We start from the raw sequence: 18,475 nt of genomic DNA on the forward strand, positions 1-18,475 counted from the left end.
ATGCTAATGTTGAATGACATGAATTTTTATATGGAGAGCTGAAATGGAAGATGAGAAAACAGGAAATAAACCTCTTCCCACCAAATTCAACACCACCCCCTGATAGTTACAGGTTTTATTTATGTGCTCTGTCATGATTACCAATTTGTGATGGTAAAGTTTCTACCTTTTGGAAATTGAGGAACTAATTGGATTTCTTAATTTCTTGCCCAACTAAAAGTTTTGGCCTGCAAGGCATAGTCCACCTGATACTGCAGTTTTTGTTTGTTATATCTTATCCAGACCCTTAATTAGTTTGTTGCTTTCTGATGTGCTAAATTTCATTACAGAAAATTAAAAATAAATAGTAAGAAGGGAGAAGATCAAAAATTCAAAGTTAATGTAGCTTATCCCACTTTTATTCTCATGTAGGAGATAAGAGTGCTAAATTAAGGACTCAATCATCAAATTATATTTGACTCTAGTGGTACAAAGCAAGCCTGACTTGAAGTAGAAACAAGTGAATTTCCTTAATAAAGTACCAAAGAGCTGTCTTATAAAATCGCATCATCCTTTGGGTGCCTTGTGCATGCTACATAATATCAGGTAATGACTGTGCCTCCATAGTGAATGGCAAGCACGAAAAGACTCAGATGTATTGTTTGGGCCACTGGTTTCTGAAGCATCAGTGTGTATAAGAATAACCAGAAGTGTTTATTTAAAAAGCAGATTCTTGGCCAGGTGTGGTGACTCACGCCTGTAATCCCAGCACTTTCAGAGGCCAAGGTGGGTAGATCATCTGAGGTCAGGAGTTTGAGACCAGCCTGGTCAACATGGTGAAATCCTGTCTCTACTAAAATACAAAAATTAGCTGGATGTGGTGGTGTGCACCTGTAATCCTAGCTACTCTGGTGGCTGAGGCATGGAAATCGCTTGAACCCAGGAGACGGAGGTTGCCATGAGCCAAGATTGCACTACTGCACTCCAGCCTGGGTGACCAAAAAAAAAAAAAAAAAAAAAAGCAGATTCTTGGGAACCTACTCGGAAGATGACAATCAGCAGGTCTAGGTTGGGGCCCAAGAAATTAGCTGCTTTTCAAATTCTTAGGGGGTAGGGAAGTTGGGAAATCTGTGAACTGATCATCCTCTGAAAACACTTTTCTTGAGTAGGGATATATTTCAGCAAATAATAGAACATTATGTGCTTCATGTGGCAGCAGACTAGTATTACACTTAATTATTTTAATGAATACCATTTTAAATAATAATAGCTTTTGAACTTTAAGACTTTCTAAATGTTAAATGTCTAAAATGTTTTCCTTCACTTTCACCATGAACTGTAACTTACACAATTATTTTTCACTTGCACAGAGAAATCTTACAGAGTATTTTGTTGCTGTGGATGTGAACAACATGCTGCAGCTGTACGCCAGCATGCTGCACGAGAGACGCATCCTGATCACCTCGAGCAAATTAAGCACTGTAAGTACTTCACACTTCTTTTAAATAGCGTGTATTGAGTGTTTCACAAAAAGGCCTAAAAACCTCTGCAGATTTAGAAATGTGCTATGTGTACTTATGAGACAATATCTACATACTTTTTTGATATATGGTTTTAATCTGGCTCTTGAAGTACAAAAGTCTGATTTATAGGAAGCCTTCTCAGATGCATTAAGTCAGGTTAATTATTTTTTTTCTTATCGGGGGAGGAGAGTTTTTTTTTTCTTTTTAGTTCTCCAGAGTTCATTTTAGTGCCTTCTTCCATATAAAGAATTCTTAAGAGCTATTATGAGATTTTTATTATTCACTTGTGGCTTTTTCCATTGGAGCCACTTGAAAGAAATCAAGGGGCCATGATAATAGCTGCTATCCTAACCTGGTAATAGGTAGATTCATCTTTGTTGCCAAGTAGTGGTTTGGGAGTAGATTCTATAATAGTTTGATTTAGAGCAGCTCTTCAGACTGATAATAACTTAAAAGTCAAAGTGGCATTTTTTTTTTTTTAATAAATCACAGGTTTTATGACATTCACTAAAATGTTCTTTTGGAAGGTCTTTATTAATATGATAAAGGCAGTGAGAAGAGAAAGATTTTTCTTGGGTCATAGGAAAATATTCAAAAGTATTTTGCTAGATTTTATACTTTTTTTCTCATTTAAGCCTTAAACATTTAATATTTTCAACTTAAAAATTTTAAATACAAATTTAAACACAGTTTCAAGTAATCTGATTTACTTATTTAGTAAAAACCATTCAATGCATGAATTTTCTTCACAAATTTGATTAATTGATAAAAAATAAAACCATATTTATAATGTTTTCTTCTCCTATAGTAGAAATAACAACCTTATTCTGTATTTTAGCATTTAAGGTAGAAGGAGTTTCAGGATTTCTGTGGGTTATCTGTTTAGCATTTAACAGTGAGAAAGGTATTTTCAGAGAGCTTAAAAGACTACCTCAAGGCCAAACAGCTAGTTAGAGACAAATAATGTGAAATTGAGTCTTCTGATTCTAATTTTTGGGTTATATCCATTACTGTACAATTGAAAATATATCAGTAATACATACAATTGTACATACAGTTTTTATGAATTTATAATTTACACATCTCAAAAATATAATTTTGAGATTTTGAATTGTAATTTGATAGGCTCACCCCTAAAAATTGGAAATGCACTTTACATATTGAAAAATACATGCATTTAAGAAAGGGTGGCAAAATGATGCAGTATATCAGAGAATAAGTACTAGTTAATGACAAGTAATTTTTTTCTTACATGTTTTAGAGATGTCAAGAAATTCAGTTTGACTTATTTGATTTTTTAATTTGCCTTTCTGCAATTTTTAACTTACTATTGAAGTAAAACCATTTTTCTTCTTACCCCTGCCTCTCCTTCTCATTTTTTAAACATGATTTTTTTAAGATTAAAAATGGTATTTTTAAATGGATATTGTCCTCAAGATTAAAAAGATTGTATAAATTGTCTTATAGGCCTTGGAATTAATTCTTATCAGGATTAATTTAAGTAACAAATATTTATTAGGCACATACTATGTGCCAAACACTTTCTGGACATGAAGCATATTTGACCGGCATGAAACAGATTATAAACAAAAGAGCAAATAAATAGCTATTACTTATTAGCTAGGGTTACATAATGGGTAAAGTGAGTATGTGTACAGGGTAGAAAGTGATGGACAGGTTTCCATTTTATGTAAAGAAGGCCTCTCCAATGAGGTAGTATTTTGTTTGTTTGTGTGTTTGAGACAGAGTCTTGCCCTGTTGCCCAGGCTGGTCTAGAACTCTTGGTCTCAAAGGATCCTCTTGCCTTGGCTTTCCAAGTAGCTGGGACTACAAGCTCGTGCTGCTATGCCCAACTCGGTGAGGTAGTATTTGAGCAGAGATCTAAAGAAAGTGAGGCAATAAGCTATGTGAGTGAAGCATAAGCTGCTCTATTAGTGCATTAGAAATAAATCTGAATATATGTTTTTTGAAACAAATTTTGAAAAATATTGGCATTTTATTTGTTTTGATGTATATCCACCTCTTAATAACCAAGTAACCTGTCTCTGACTCACTTTCTTTGAGTGTAGAGTAGGAGCAATAGAAGGCTTCATGTCATAGGGTTGCTGTAAAGATTGAGGAAATACATATATATGAAGTATTTTGAATTGTATCTGCATAGAATACATGTTTAGTGATTATAAGCTATAATTTTATAATAGTCTACATTTAATTTTATAATAGTCTACATCAGCAGTTAGAGTAAATATTAACATTACTGTCTTTTAACTTAGTATTTGGCTTAAAAAACAAATTGTTATAAAGGCTTAGTATTTTTGGGGAGGTTGTTTTCTATGTTTGATGTCAATTTACTATCAACTGTTTATGACAGTTCATGAAAACTCGATGGTGATGTCACCTCTAAGTTACCAACTCTGTTTTGGTTCACTCTCTGGGACAGTTGGGCTGATAAAAGAAACATAATTAAGGTTCTCTTTCATGACCTTACCCTTCTTTTGTGGAGGAAGCTGCTTTACTTGAATCTGTCTTGAGTAATTCTTGTATATATACAGTATATAAAATATATCTGCTATAAATTCCATGCATGGTGACATTTAAGGTCAAGGACTAGTTTCTTAACATAAATTAAAAGTAAACTATTTTTTAAAAAGAGTTTAATAATGTCTCTGAAACATCCAAAGAAAGAATGGTTATCAATGAATTTACTTGCTTTTAAGCTTTTTACACACTTACATTTTTATGTATCATGGAGACTATAATGTAATTAATGTTAGAAATTGTGTTTTATCCATTTTTAATTTTTTAAGTATACAGCCAAAATTTTAATAAAGAATACATGTAAGTTAAAGCGGCATAACATTCATAATTCTATTGTAGTTTCAGAAATTTTGTTTGTGTCAGTTACTTTTTGACAATCATAATTTTTCATAATTATAGTAGAATGATATTTATAAACCTTACAGCTTGCTGTAGGTTTTAGTGGTGATACTCCCGTTAGAGCATCAGCTAGCTTGAGGGTCCTTTTCTTTAGGTGCTATTTGAAGGTAAAAATGATACTTTATTGCTGGGCGAGGTGACTCATGCCTGTAATCCCAGCACTTTGGGAGGCCGAGGTGGATGGATCACCTGAGGTCAGGAGTTCAAGAATAGCCTGGCCAACATGGTGAAACTCTGTCTCTTCTCTTCGAGACCAGCCTGGCCAACATAGTAAAATTCTGTCTCTACTAAAAATATAAAAATTAGCCGGGCGTGGTGACACACGCCCATATTCCCAGCTACTCGGGAGAGGCTGAGGCAGGAGAATTGCTTGAATCCAGGAGGTGCAGGTTGCAGTGAGCTGAGATGGCGCCGCTACACTCCAGCCTGGTTGACCGAGCGTGACTCCATTGGAAAAAAAAAATTGTAACCTTTAAAAGATAAACTTTAAATTATAAGATGCATAAGCACAGATATCAAGAATATTGTTATATTTTCAACATTCTAATGGGTTTTCTTCCCATAAAGTGTGGTATTGTATTAGTATCGGTTATTATATTTTTGCATGTTTGAGTTTAATGACTTGAGACATAATCAGATTTGTTTTTATTCTGTTGATTTTTGCATTATTCTGTTGGTTTATACATGGTCAAGTACACAGGGAAATGTTTCTGGTGATCCTGAGCAAGAATATTGATTTTATCCATGCTGTAGGCAGGCCATAGATGCTTAAGCCCCAAGTGAATCTGGGTAGACTAGCAGAACATCGTATCAGAGTCTTGTGTATTCAAAGCAAAGGCATATATCATGATATTACAAGGGTGTATCAGTTGACTTATTGCTGTTTTGTGACCATAGGTAGGGAAGATTGCTGTTTAAAGCCATGTCATTGGTTCTCAAATCAGCCAGGCATGAAGCCTTGTCATATGCCTCTATAATTGTACCTCACCAGACTTTCTCTAACTAGTCAGCTGGGGCTGTGCATTTTGTCTCAAACACCCGGCTGGCCAGCATCTGACAGGAGCTTTCTCATCATCCTGTCAGTAATATGTTAACTAGAGTGTATCTTTGTGGCCTGTAGAAGCAGGTGGAAGGGATGTTTCTTTTAAAAGCAGATGTCTAAATGTTAGTTATTATTTTGACCGTTTTTTAGTTAATAAATATCACCCTCAGAAAGTCTATAAGCATATTAGTTACAGAGACTTGATTATGTAGTACATGCTATTTTTGGAATATTTAGTGCAAGCAGTATGTTGTGAGTGCTGGACTTACGTTAATAAACTGTAGTTCTCTCTTTGTTACAGTTGCCCCCAGGCATTTGCGCATATGCTTTTCTCTCCTTCTCTCATTAATTCCATCAAGGGTATGTGTAAAAGGAAATCTTTCGATCTCTGGAAAATCAGCTATTAAATGTAGATTTTATAGGTTTAGTCAGAATGAAAGGGAGTCCAGAGGATTTTCGCCTCTTCATCTGGATTATACATATTCTTGATTTGTCTTGTAGTGGTGCCACCTGTGTCAGCATTTAGTCTGAAACCCGAAGTGCAGAGACTCTTTCTGGAGATGAAGAATTGAACGGTTGGTGAGAAAACAAAGATTATGTAGGCTTGCTTCCTAGTTAAGGTTATTCAAGTGCATTTTTGACCCTCATGTTTTTAAAGCTGCAGCGAAGTGGTTTGGTTAAAAACTGTTATCATGATCTCTCAGAGAAAGAATCCAGAAGCAAGTTTTAGATTTTTAATTCTTCCCCAAACCCATAAACAACCCGTCATGTCATCTGAAACTGTAAATAATTCTACTTAGCAGTTTGTTATTTGGCATGTGCATTCTGAACATTGTACTTTTATTCGGTGCGAAGTGAATATGACTGGAGTGGGGAAACGGTACTGCTGAGGTCATCGGGAGACTGTATTGGAAGGGTTGTGCCAATGTTATCTGAAGGAGACTCTTGTGTTACAGGAAAACTAGAGGCATTTGTATCTTCCAACTCCTGTAGTGGTAATGGCTCTGCTTTTCAAGAAATAAACACATATTTCTGCCTTTATGATTTAGTCCATTTGTGTTCTAAAAGTAAATAATTGACTTATAATTCACAGAATTTGTAATATAACAATTATGAAATTATCAGAGAATTGCATTAAGTTGTCATTTCCCTAGGTTCTATAAGCTTTGTTCCTACAACTCTGATATCCACAAAAATTGCCTTGGATGATTTGGGTTTACCAAGTATTTTTTTTTCTTTTTTCCTGTCTTTATGGCCTATAGGCAGTGTTAATGTTAGTATTTTTTATATGGAACAATGAGTTTTCTGCTGATATTGGTAATCAACACTAAATAAAAGGAAAAATGTATGTATTGGTTTTGTTTATTTAGTAAAACTGTTGAGGGTAGTGTGTTTATTTTAAAACGTACCTTCTATATTTGTTTTTATATACTATACTTTTTTTTTTTTCATTTTGCCATTAGGCAAGTTTTTCTCTTCCAGTGAGCTTTCTTATAATGCAGTTTAACTCACTGTGGATATCCCATTCAGTATTTCCAAAATGGAACTCACCATCTTGTCCCCATAATCTCTTTCTCCTATGATATAGGGTTAATTTGGTGAATTACCCTTCCTTCTCATCCGTTTTCATCACCTATATCCTGTAGGTTCTACCTCCTTAATCGTTTCTTTTCTGATTCCTGTTCTCCATTTCACTGTCTTAGTTCAGCAGTTATTACTTCCCACAGATATTATTTTCAGATCGTATATACCGAATTCACTTACATGAAATGATGATGATGTTAGTAATAGTTATAACCAATATATATTATTGGGCATGCTTTGAGCTACTTTACTGAGAAATTTATTGAAACTAATTCATTTAATTATTATGTATTATGTGGTAGATACAGTTGTTATCCACAATAGATAGATAAAAATGTAGATTTTGAAATTGAGAGGGAGTATGTTACCCAAGGCCTTAGTACTAAGAATTGACTTAACCAATTCTGTATGACTCCAAAGTATATGTTTGCAACCTTTAAGCAATTTCCCCTTTTACAATGGCCATCGTATAAAACCAAATGTATCCTTCCATTCAGCCCCCATGAAGTATCTCTTCCCTTAAGGAGCTTCAGTTTGTTATTTGAATTACTTACAGTGAAGCGATTTTTTTCCTTGTCTTTGCAAGTCTAGTCGATTGTCCCCAGATGTCATATTTATAGTTTTCTCCCATATTGAATACCACTTTTAGGGCTAGCCCTTATCTTCTGTTTGGATGTCACATTTTCTCATCTTTTCAATTCATTATACATGTGATTACTCAATCCTTTGGAATAAAAAAACATTTATTGGTTAGTCATTGCCTTTAAACTGCTAAGTCTGGTAAAACACTATCCATTATCTGACCCTAAACTTTTCTTTCTAAGTTTTTCAATTACTTATAGTCCGCACAGATCTCTAGACAGTGAGGTTATCAAGGCAGCTTTTTGTGGTTGTTGTTTAATCTGGTTCAGTCAGTCACTACAATGTATTTGTCTCTTAGGACAGTGAAGGTAGGTATCCATAGTAGCTTTTAACAATAATTTTCAGAGTGAATACATGAAATTGCACTTTTTGCTCTTCCTCATATGTGTTTTTAAGTCTCCCACCTGTGCTGCTGCTTTTCAAAATCTGGTTTCCTTTTCAGAAGGTTTAGTTTTTATGGGTAACCAGTGTAACGTCTTTCATCTCTGAACTACCATAGCGTTTACCACATACCCTTCTCAAATTTTAATTATTAGGGAATCTGTCAAGCTCTCCGGTATTAGACATCAATCTCTTTAAAAAAATGAAAACGTACCTGGGATGGTAGCTCATGCCTATAGTCCCAGCACTTTGGGAGGCTGAGGTGAGAGGATTGCTTGATCCCAGGAGTTTGAGAATAGCCTGGGCAGTGTAGTGTGGTGTCACATGCCTGTAATCCCAGATGCTCAGGAGGCTTAGGTGGAAGGTTTGCTTGAGCCCAGGAGTTCAGTGCTGTAGTGATCCATGATCACACCACTATATTCCAGCCTGGCAACGGAACGAGACCCTGTCTCAAAAAATAAAATAAAATAAATGAAATGTTAAAAACCATGGGTTGTGTGTGTTTGTGTGTGTTCATGTATGTATTGAAGAATAAATTTAATCATTTAAATTGTATCAGAAATGTTTATAAAATAAAATATTAATTATATTGTAGTGTAAAATATAAAGTGTTCATCTGTAATGAAAATACCAGAGTAGAAACTGTGTCTTTGTCAAGTAGAAATGTATCTCTTGATTTATCTCTTTGATGTTTGTCTCTTTAAATAATAAAAGTTTCTTTGTAAATCCTGAAGTTTCCAAGTTAGGTGCTATTTTCTCTTTTCTTTTCTTTTCTTTTCTTTTATCTTTCTTCTTCCTTTCCCCTCCCTTCTCTCTCCCTTCCCCCTTCCCTCTCTTCCCTTCCCCTCCCCTCCCCTCCCTCCCCTCCCCCTCTCCCTCCTCTCCCATCCCCCTTCCCCCTTCTCCCTTCCCCCTTCTCTTCCTTTTTTTTTTTTTTTTTTTGACACAGAGTTGCACTGTGTTGCCAAGGTGTTGGAGTGTAGTGGTGTGATCTTAGCGCATTGCAGCCTCTGCCCATGATCTCAAGTGCCCTCCCATACCTCAGCCTCCCAAGTAGCTGAGACTATAGGCATGCCCCCACTGTGCCCAGCTATTTTTTTTTTTTGTAGAGATGGGATTTCACCATGTGGCCCAGGCTCCTCTCCAACTCCGGGCTCAAGCAGTACTCCTGCCTCAGCCTCCCAAAGTTGCTGGGATCACAGGCATGAGCTACTGTGCCCAACCTAGGCACTAATTTCTATGTAGGTTTTGTCTTTAAAAGAAGATTTTTGTTTAGCTATTTTGTACTGGAGAATTTTTTTTTAAAGTCTATGTCAAAATTCTAATGCCCTGGGGAAAACTTTATTAATACATCTTAAACCATTTTCAGCTTTATGAATTTGTATTGCAATTATGACTCCTATTCAGCCTTCACAGGAACTTGGTTTGATATTGTTTGGTCTTCATATAGTCCTAAATAGAAAGTTTATTACTTTCTTTCTATGAAAAAATGTTCATTTGTTCATTCATTGAATCATTCCTCATTTAAGGAATGCTTAACTCATGCCAGGCAGTGTTCTGCAGGTAAGATGATAAAGTCACAGCCTTTGTATCAGTCTGGGTGTGACCAGGAAAGTTTAATATAAAGAATTTAAAAACTATAACATGGGATTAGAATAACAAGGCATGGGCTACTAAGAAGTGAAGAGAATGCTAAAGAATATAGAAATAATACCAAATATAAAGCAGCTGATAGTCTTAGGGCTGAGATAGAGCACCCAGGGAAGGAGCCCCATCTGGGTATGAGATCCAGACCCCAATGGAAAGGGCACAGCTGTGGCTCATTGGATGGCAGAGAAGTTGCTGTGGTGCCCCACTGGCAGAATTTTCTGGAATCCTGCCCTTTGGGGTACCTGGCTGCCTGCAGAGAAATGCCATTCTTTAGAACTTGCTGGAAAGCCATATGAAAGGTACTGGGGAAGCTGTTTTCTGAGAGATGCCTCACTGGCAGCAGACTCATACCTCCTAAGGTGAAGCTATTCACTAGGATTTTGTTACTGGTGTCACTCCCTTAAAAAACTGACAAAGGGAAGCTGCTGGCCACTTGGTACTGTTGGAAATTGTACACTCCAATAATCCGGTGCAGGAGATGCCTCCTGTGCTGCAGAGACCAGGCACTGGAAAGGCTTCAAGTGCTGCAGGAGCCAGAGGTGCGTTGCTGTAATGTCGGGGAGTGCCGAGGAGCCAGGCCCTTTAGAAACTGCCCGCTGTGTGGGAACTTGGTGGACACCTGTGCTGCAGGAAACGGGCCCTAGGGAAGCTGCATGTGCAGTAGGAGCCAGCCCTTGCTGAGCCATAGGCTTTGTGGGAGCCTGCAGAGTATCTCACTGGAACCAGGAACAAGTCCTTTCTTTTTTGCATTGTCTCTTTAGTGCCCTCTCCTAACAAAGTTCGACGTCATGCCAATTGCTAAAAGGAAAACTATCCAGAATCCAGGTCCATTTTCACAGATTAGGCAGTGAGGGGCAGATTTGGGCAATAAGTTGATAATTGGTATAGTCCACCCCTTGGGATATTCAGCCTCATTTGCACCCTTCTACACACATTTGAATTCCTGTACAATAAAACAAATCTATATTTATACCTAATAACATAGAACTATTATTTTTACAAATGTAGACATTCTCACTCTTTCCTCCAAAGGAAAAGCCCTTGTTTATTTAACTGGTCAAGAGGCCGTAATTGTTATGTATGGCTTCCTTCTGTTACCCATTTCTTATTTCTGTCCCTCTCAGCTAGAACTTCACCTGAATAGGATCTTTATCTGGTAAAATGACCCATTTTCAAAGAGTCTCAATCCTCAAAGGTTCTGTTGTGTTTGGTTGTTGTAGTTTTTCATTAACTTATATTTTAGGCATGCAAGTCAAAGAGGCCCCATAGAGAACCCTCTCGTTTGAGACACATTTCTCTTTGCCTGTATTGTGTAGAAGCACCTCAGGTCCCCTTTGGTTATTGAGAAGAATCACTCCAGCCAGTAGATTAACTTCCTCTTTTTCAGCCTGTTGATTCAGTGGTATATGGCACTCCAATGAGCCAAGTGGCATCTTAAAATTCAAGTAGAAGCATTCTCCCGTTAAATAGGAAGGAGTTAAAAATAGTTAACCACCTGAGAAGGAAACAAATGCCTTTATTTTGAAAGAAATATTTGTCGTGGGTAGAGTTTCCAAAGATAAGGTATATAAGTATTGATTCATTTTTGCATTGCTAAATGCTATTATTTGCCGGGTACTAAGTCCTGGGAATTTCAAAGTTACTGATTTGTGATTCCAGAGCAGTATCAGTGAGTCAAGGATGTTATTCTATAGCAATGTCAGTGAGTCAGGGACATTCAATATGATAAAATTTCTAACATGGGAAATATTAGGAGGTAAAGTGGTAGACTACAGAGTTGACTTCAATATAATACCTCATTCTGGAAAGGAATTTGTATCATATCTAGGAAATATATGTTTAATATGTTACTATTTGTGTGTGTGTATAGAGAGAGTGGGAGAGAGAGCAATCATACTACAGTTGGGGATATAAACAAACAGTGGCCAGATTGTGAAGAGTCACATTTGCTAATTTAAGAGATTTGGCTTTATCCAACAGATTGTGGGGAAGCAAATGAGGTACATGACATGACAAGTTTTGTTTTGGAGAAGATAACACTGGTGGCCTTATAAAAGAAGAAATGGAGTAGGGAAAATCCAACTGACAAGAGACCAGTTAAAAGACTGTTACAGTAATAAAAGGAAGAGGTGATTAGCTCCTGAACTAGGACAGTGACCTTAAGAGGGAGGTGAGGTTGGGTTTTTATAAACATTTGCAAGGAAAAGTCTGTTGCCTGTGGTATCAGTTTGAGAGTAGGTTAAAAAAAAAAAAAAAGGGAGCGTGTAGAATGACACAAACAGGACAAGTCTTTAGCAAGTGTTTCTTTAGTATCTGCTTTATAAGGGGACAGTTCTTGATATCATTTACTAACAGCAAATTTTCACTTGATAGGTATGTGTATGCAGATACACACGTATACATACATATATTAACATATATGATATGGATGCTAAATATACACACATGTTAAACATACATAAGATAAAGGTATATGTAGTAATGTTAACATTAAAATACATCATGTATATGTATAATTATTCTTAATTACAGATTATATTTGTTAAGTCTACAGGTTTGAAATTTACTTTGTCGTTTTTCTGCCATGATGATTGTCTCTTTTTCAGTTGCTGGTGGTTTGTGATCAGTTTTATTTTGTTCTGGGTGAGAGATATTTTAAATTATGGTTTCCAATGTGACTAATAAAGAGTAGCTTCAATCAGATTTTATTTACTCTTTATTTGGAATATTGTCTGAAAATATGGTAGTAATATATTTATATGAATAATATCTTCTAAAATTAGAGATTTGTGTTTTAGTCCTAAGTACTCAACAGTAGATCAGCCATCTTCGTATAAGCCATTTAATTTCTTTCACCTTGAAACTGCTTGTCTAAAAAAATGAAGAAATTGAACAATTGAACAAGAGTGAGCTCTAAGATCCTTTCTAGTTGTTAAATACAATGATTCTTATATTGTATAATTTATTTTTTTAATGATTGCCAAATTATGTAATTTTTGTATAAACCATATGAATATCCTAACTCTTAGTCTTCTAGAATGTAGAGTTTTGATATTTGTGAAGAGAAAATATAGACAGATTTGAGGAGTACTGTAGTGTTATACTCTTGAAATTTGGTGGAAAAGTAGATTTCCTACTCTAGGAAAAGAAAAACTGCTATTGAATTGAGTTTGAGAATTAGAAAGCAATAAATTTAGTGAGAGGGAAATGTCATGTAGCTGAAGAGATGTATTTGAGGGTATAGACATTTATGTTTAATGGGATAGCACAGAAATCCAAAGATTTGTGAAGAGGTGAGTACAACAGCAATGGTGGTGCATAGAGGGGAACTAGAATGTAAGTTCCTTGAGAGCCCAGGTTTTTGTCTGTTTTGTTCATTACTGTATTCTCACTGCTAATAATATTGTCTGGCACATGTTTGGCGTCCCACTTACTAGCTTAGTAATCTTGGGCAATTGGCTTAATTTTGCCTCAATGTTCTCAATTATAAAATGAAAGAAAGAATGAATACCTGAAGGAAGCAAGCACGAAAAATGTAGAGTCATTTAGCTAGGAAGAGCTAATAAACCAATGATTAAATGTGAGATGATTAGAACTTTTGTAGGACTTGGGTATGATGGAAATAGCTTAGAATAAACTTTTAGCAGTGAAATATCAGAATTTACCATCTATTATGGTCTGAATGTGTCTCCCCAAATTTATATTTTTGGAATTTAAACCCTAATATGATAGTATTAAGAGATAGGGCCTTTAGGAAGTAATGAAATCATGAGCCCTCATGAATGCGACTAGTAACTTTATCAGAGAGGTACAAGGGAGCTGTTCAGTCCCTTCTGTCATGTGAGGATTCAGTAGCAAGGTGCCATGTATGGAGAGGAGAGCAAGCCTTTATTAGACACTGACTATGCTGATACCCTGATCTTGGATTTCTTAGCTTCCAGAATGGTGAGAAATAAATTTCTATTAATAATAAGTTACCTACTCTAAGGTATTTTGTTATAGTATCCCAAAGAGGCTAAGGTATCATCCTAAGAGAATAAAGGAAGAAAATAAAGTATAAAAAAGTTTAGGTTTATTGGAAACCACCAAACTGTCTTCCACAGTGGCTGTACCATTTTGCATTCCCACCATGAGAATTTCTGTTCCACATCCTCATCAACATTTGCTGTCAGTGTCCTGGATTTTGGCCATTCTGATAGGTGTGTAGTAGTATCTCCTTGTTGTTTTAATTTACCTTTCCTTGATGACCTCTGATTTGGAGCATCTTTTCATATGCTTATTTTTCATTTGTATGTCTTTGTGTTGGTGAGGCATCTGTTACAGTCTTTGACCCATTTCTTAATTGGGTTATTTTCTTATTATTGAATTTTAAGAGTTTTGTATAGTTTGGATTAACAGTCTCTTGTCAGATATTCCTTCTGCAAATATTTCCTCTTAGTCTGTGGCTTCTTTTTTAATTTTCTTGACAGCGTTTTTCACCGAACAGAAATTTTAAATTTAATGAAATCCAGCTTATCAATTAAGTGTTTTATGGTTTATGACTGGTGTTGTCTCTAAAAGTCATTGCCAAGCCCTAGATCATGTAAATTTTCTCCTGTATTATCCTCTAGGGCTCTTACGGTTTTGCATTTTACATTTAGGTCTGTGATTCATTTTGAGTAAATTTTCATAAAGAGCGTAAGTTCTGTATCTAGATTCATTTTTTTGGCACGTGGATGTTCAGTTGTTCCAGCACCATTTTTTGCAAAGACTGTCTTTTATTCGTTGTATTGTCTTTGCTTCTTTGTCAAAGATTAGTTGATTATATTTATGTGGGTCTATTTGTGGGCACTCTATTCTGTACCATTGATCTAATTGTATATTCTTTTATAAATGCTACACTGTCTTATTATAGCTCGGTAGTAAGTTCTGAAGTCAGATAGTGTCAGTCCTCCAACTTTGTTCTTTCAGAATTGTGTTGATTATTCTGGGTCTCTTGCTTCTCCATATAAACTTGAGAATCAGCTTCTTGTTTTCTGCAAAATAACTTGCTGGGATTTTGATTGGGACTGTAATCTACAGATCAAGTTGGAAGGACTGACATCTTGACAGTACTGAGTCTTCCTATTCATGAACATGGAGTATCTCTCCATTTATTTAGTTCTTCGATTTCTTTCATCAGAATTTTTAGTTTTCTTTATATAGATTATATAAATATTTTGTTAGATTTATACCTAAATATTTAACAGAGCATTTTTATAGTATTATATGATGGATACATGTCACATGTACAACACCAAATGTGTAAACTGTAATGTAAATTAGGGACTCAGGTGACAATGTTATGTCAATATAGGTTCATCAGCTGTAACAGTGTATATGTGGGGAGGTATGTTGATGATGGAGGAAACTCTGCATGTGTCAGGGAAGGGAAAATATGGGACATTTCTGTACTCATTGCTCAGTTTTGCTATGAACCTGAAACTATTCTAAAAAATCTATTTTAAAAGATGTACAAAATATTGTTTTTGCGTTAGGTGAAATTGCTATTCCCCAAACATTTTTAAAATAACTCTCAACCTGAGAGTTTTTCTCAAGTGAGACTATTTTGTAGTTGAGATAATGTTTTCAAATACCCTGCCACTACCTTTTTTGGTCTAAACTTTAAAATGTGAATATAAATTAAATGTATTTAAGCAGATGTTTTCTTTATGGTTTTCGCCATTTTTTAAAAGTTTTATGAGGAATTTATTGCATTCCCATCTGCAGCAATTTATTCTGTACTTACAGTTATTTATAGTGCTTAAATTTCTAAATTAAGTATTGATTCAGTTACAAACAAACAGATGAAGTCTCTAATACATGTTTCTTGGATTTTATCAATAAATATTTTCTCAGGGAATATAAATCTGCCCTTCAGTAACTCATATAACCCTAGTAGTAACTCATATAATTCTAGTTGAAGTGTAGGATTTCTACTAAAGAATGAGGCACCATCTAAATAGGTGATACAGAGGCTAGAATATTGTGAGAAGCAATGTGTCTATATGATACCTTCACCTGTAAGGTGTGCTGGTTTTGATAGTGCTATTATTTATAGTAGTGATTATACTAGATGGACTGTTTTTCTGCTGTGTCCATGGGCATCTGATAAATATCCCTTTCTCCCCTCTCAAAATACATGCCTATTTAATTGTGTAAAACAATTCTAGTTTTATTAATAGACTGATACCTTCTAGTAAATATGGTTTAAGAAGAAGGAACAAATCAGATTTTGTATCACAAAGCAAGACAACATTGGTTGGGCTTCAAACTTAGGTGTACTCACAGATACAAGTTGAGATGATAACCTTGGAGAAATTTTATCAATGATCTTATCCTTTTAACATTTTCTGAAAGAGTCTATTCTATTAGTTTCCTGCTGAGACAGGCTGTGTTGCCTGAGGAAAGTTTTGTAAATCAGATCTCTGTCTAGCATAGATTTCTCATACAAAGGTCAGTGGTTCTTGTTTGACTGTTTGGTCCAAAGATGCATTCTCTATTATACAATTAGTATAAAGCACAGTATTTCCAGTCAGTAGATGTTATTCAAAGCCTCATAATGATGGGAATTTAAAATCTTTTAAATGGAACGCAGTTTGAAATAGAGATTACTATACTTTGGATCCAGCCTGCCTCCATTTGTATCCTGGCTTTGCTGTTTACAGGCTTATGATCATGGGCAATTGCGTTGAACTTTGTCTTAGTGTCTTAATCTGTTAAATAGATATAATGATAATAGTACTTCATGAGGTTGCTGTGAGGATTAGATATGAGTACTTGGAGTACTCATAACAGTTCCTGGCACATGGTAAGCATTATATAAACATTCATTGTTGCTCTTATTTTCAATGGCAGTGTCTATATTTGGACCTGGTGACTTGGGACCAGAAGTTTCAAGTGCCGTTTTTCTGTGACTAAGTTAACTATTGCTGACCTTACTGTTAGTTTTCTCTGTCTGGTTTCAAAGGGCATTAGTTCTTGTCCCTCTCATGATGCCCATATATGCTTATGTTGTAATTGGAGTCCATAGTAAATCAGTATTCCCAATGTTTTTATTTTGTATTAATCAGCTCTTTGGAACTGCATTAGTTTAATATATTGGATATGCTGAAAATATATGTGCATTTTAAATATTCATATGCCACATAAAGATAAGAATTTTTTTTCCATAAACTTTTATTTGGTAAATTCATTTTTCTCTGAAAAATTTTTAACAGTGTATTACTCCGTTTCAGGGTATAATGCCAGAGTTATGTTTGAACTGAAACATGGAAATTCTTTCCCTTACCCTTTTTTCTACTTTTGTGAAGAGAACTGTGGTTTTAAAGAAGCAACCTGTCTCTAACCAGATTATGTGATCTTGGGTAATAGCCCAAAGAAAAATTATCTGATATTTCATTTTTCTTTAAGCTTAAAGATTTCATATATCATAAATCACTTTAAATTAATAAAATTCTTCTTATGTGGCTTATTAAATTGCTCTCATTTCTTTGTGGTACTTTATTTGCAAACCAAACTTCTAAAATATCTAGTTTATTTTCCTTTAACTTATATATTCTCAAAATGTTCCAGTTAAATAATATATGATGATAGCACTGTCTTCAGAGGTGTGTAAAAATCTCACCCAGAATAACACTCAGAGTCTTTGCCATGTCCTAGAAGGCTCTCTCCGTCATTGACTCTTTCTCTGTCTGACCTCATCTTCTGCCGTTCTCCCGCTTTCTCCAGTCTAATCTCACTGGCCTCCCCATTGCTCTGTGAAGATGCCCAGCACGTTCCCACTTAGGACTTCTGAATGCCTTGTTTAATTTACCTGGAATGCTCTTCTTCCCAAATCCAGGAGTTTGCTTTCTCCCTTCAGTTAGGTTTCAGTTCATATGTCACCACATTAGAGTTCTTCTGTAATCCTCTTATCTAAAATAGCCCCACCCCCACCATTCCCCCTTCAGGTTTCTTGATAGACCTAATCTCTGACTGACATGTTGATGTTCCTTGTTTATTGCTTGCTTTTCCACTAACACGTAAGCTCTGTAGAAACAGGGACTTTGTTCTGTTTAGTGCTGTGTCCCTGTTGCCTCATAGGAATTTCGATTCCGTATAGCAAGCACTCAAAATTTTTGTTGAATTAAGAAAATAAATTATTATAATATTTCAGTTGCATAATTGTCTTGGGCTTTAAAGCACTTAGATATTACCTTTAGATATATTTTGAAAATAGGTCTGAATTATAGTCCAGTCATAATATCCCTTTAGCCACCAGGATAGAAGAAATCTCAGTACATGAGAATAGAGAAAAGATAGAATTGATCTGATTTAAGAATAAAGAATATTTGATTTATGAGAGAAAAATGCTTACAGATTATCTAGCATAGAGTTCTTATTTTAAAGATTGGAAAACTGAGACCTGGTTATATTAGCAGGTGTGCCAGAGGTCACATGGCTTGTTGGTAGCAAAGCCCTAATTTTTAGTCTATAACGTACTTGTTATGATTTTATACAATTTACAAATGAATGTGTTAAATTTTCTAGTAAATTTGTTTTATTCCATTTACTTGCAACTTTGCTATCTTTTCTAAAAGAATATCCCATAATAGTATTTTCTCATTTTTTTTAAAGTTACACAACTCTTGCATGCTACTAGGTGAATATAGGGGGTCATCACTGGGATGCTTCTGTCTTCTTTGGAAATATCCATTTTGGAGTCTCATGGTTAACA

At 35.4% G+C, this 18,475-nt stretch overlaps 1 protein-coding gene across 9 annotated transcripts in view; it reads left to right on the forward strand.

The window, feature by feature from the left end:
• DENND1B (DENN domain containing 1B) overlaps positions 1-18,475 on the forward strand; it is a 261,565-nt gene that overhangs the window by 124,081 nt on the left and 119,009 nt on the right. For all 9 annotated transcript variants that reach the window (XM_074385089.1, XM_074385082.1, XM_074385085.1 and 6 more), the window contains one exon: positions 1,350-1,460. In XM_074385089.1, coding sequence (XP_074241190.1) covers positions 1,350-1,460 — 111 coding nt within the window. The remainder of the gene's footprint in view (positions 1-1,349; positions 1,461-18,475) is intronic.

The sequence above is a fragment of the Saimiri boliviensis genome, chromosome 14 (assembly GCF_048565385.1).
Source record: "Saimiri boliviensis isolate mSaiBol1 chromosome 14, mSaiBol1.pri, whole genome shotgun sequence".
Classification (NCBI taxonomy): Eukaryota; Metazoa; Chordata; class Mammalia; order Primates; family Cebidae; genus Saimiri; species Saimiri boliviensis.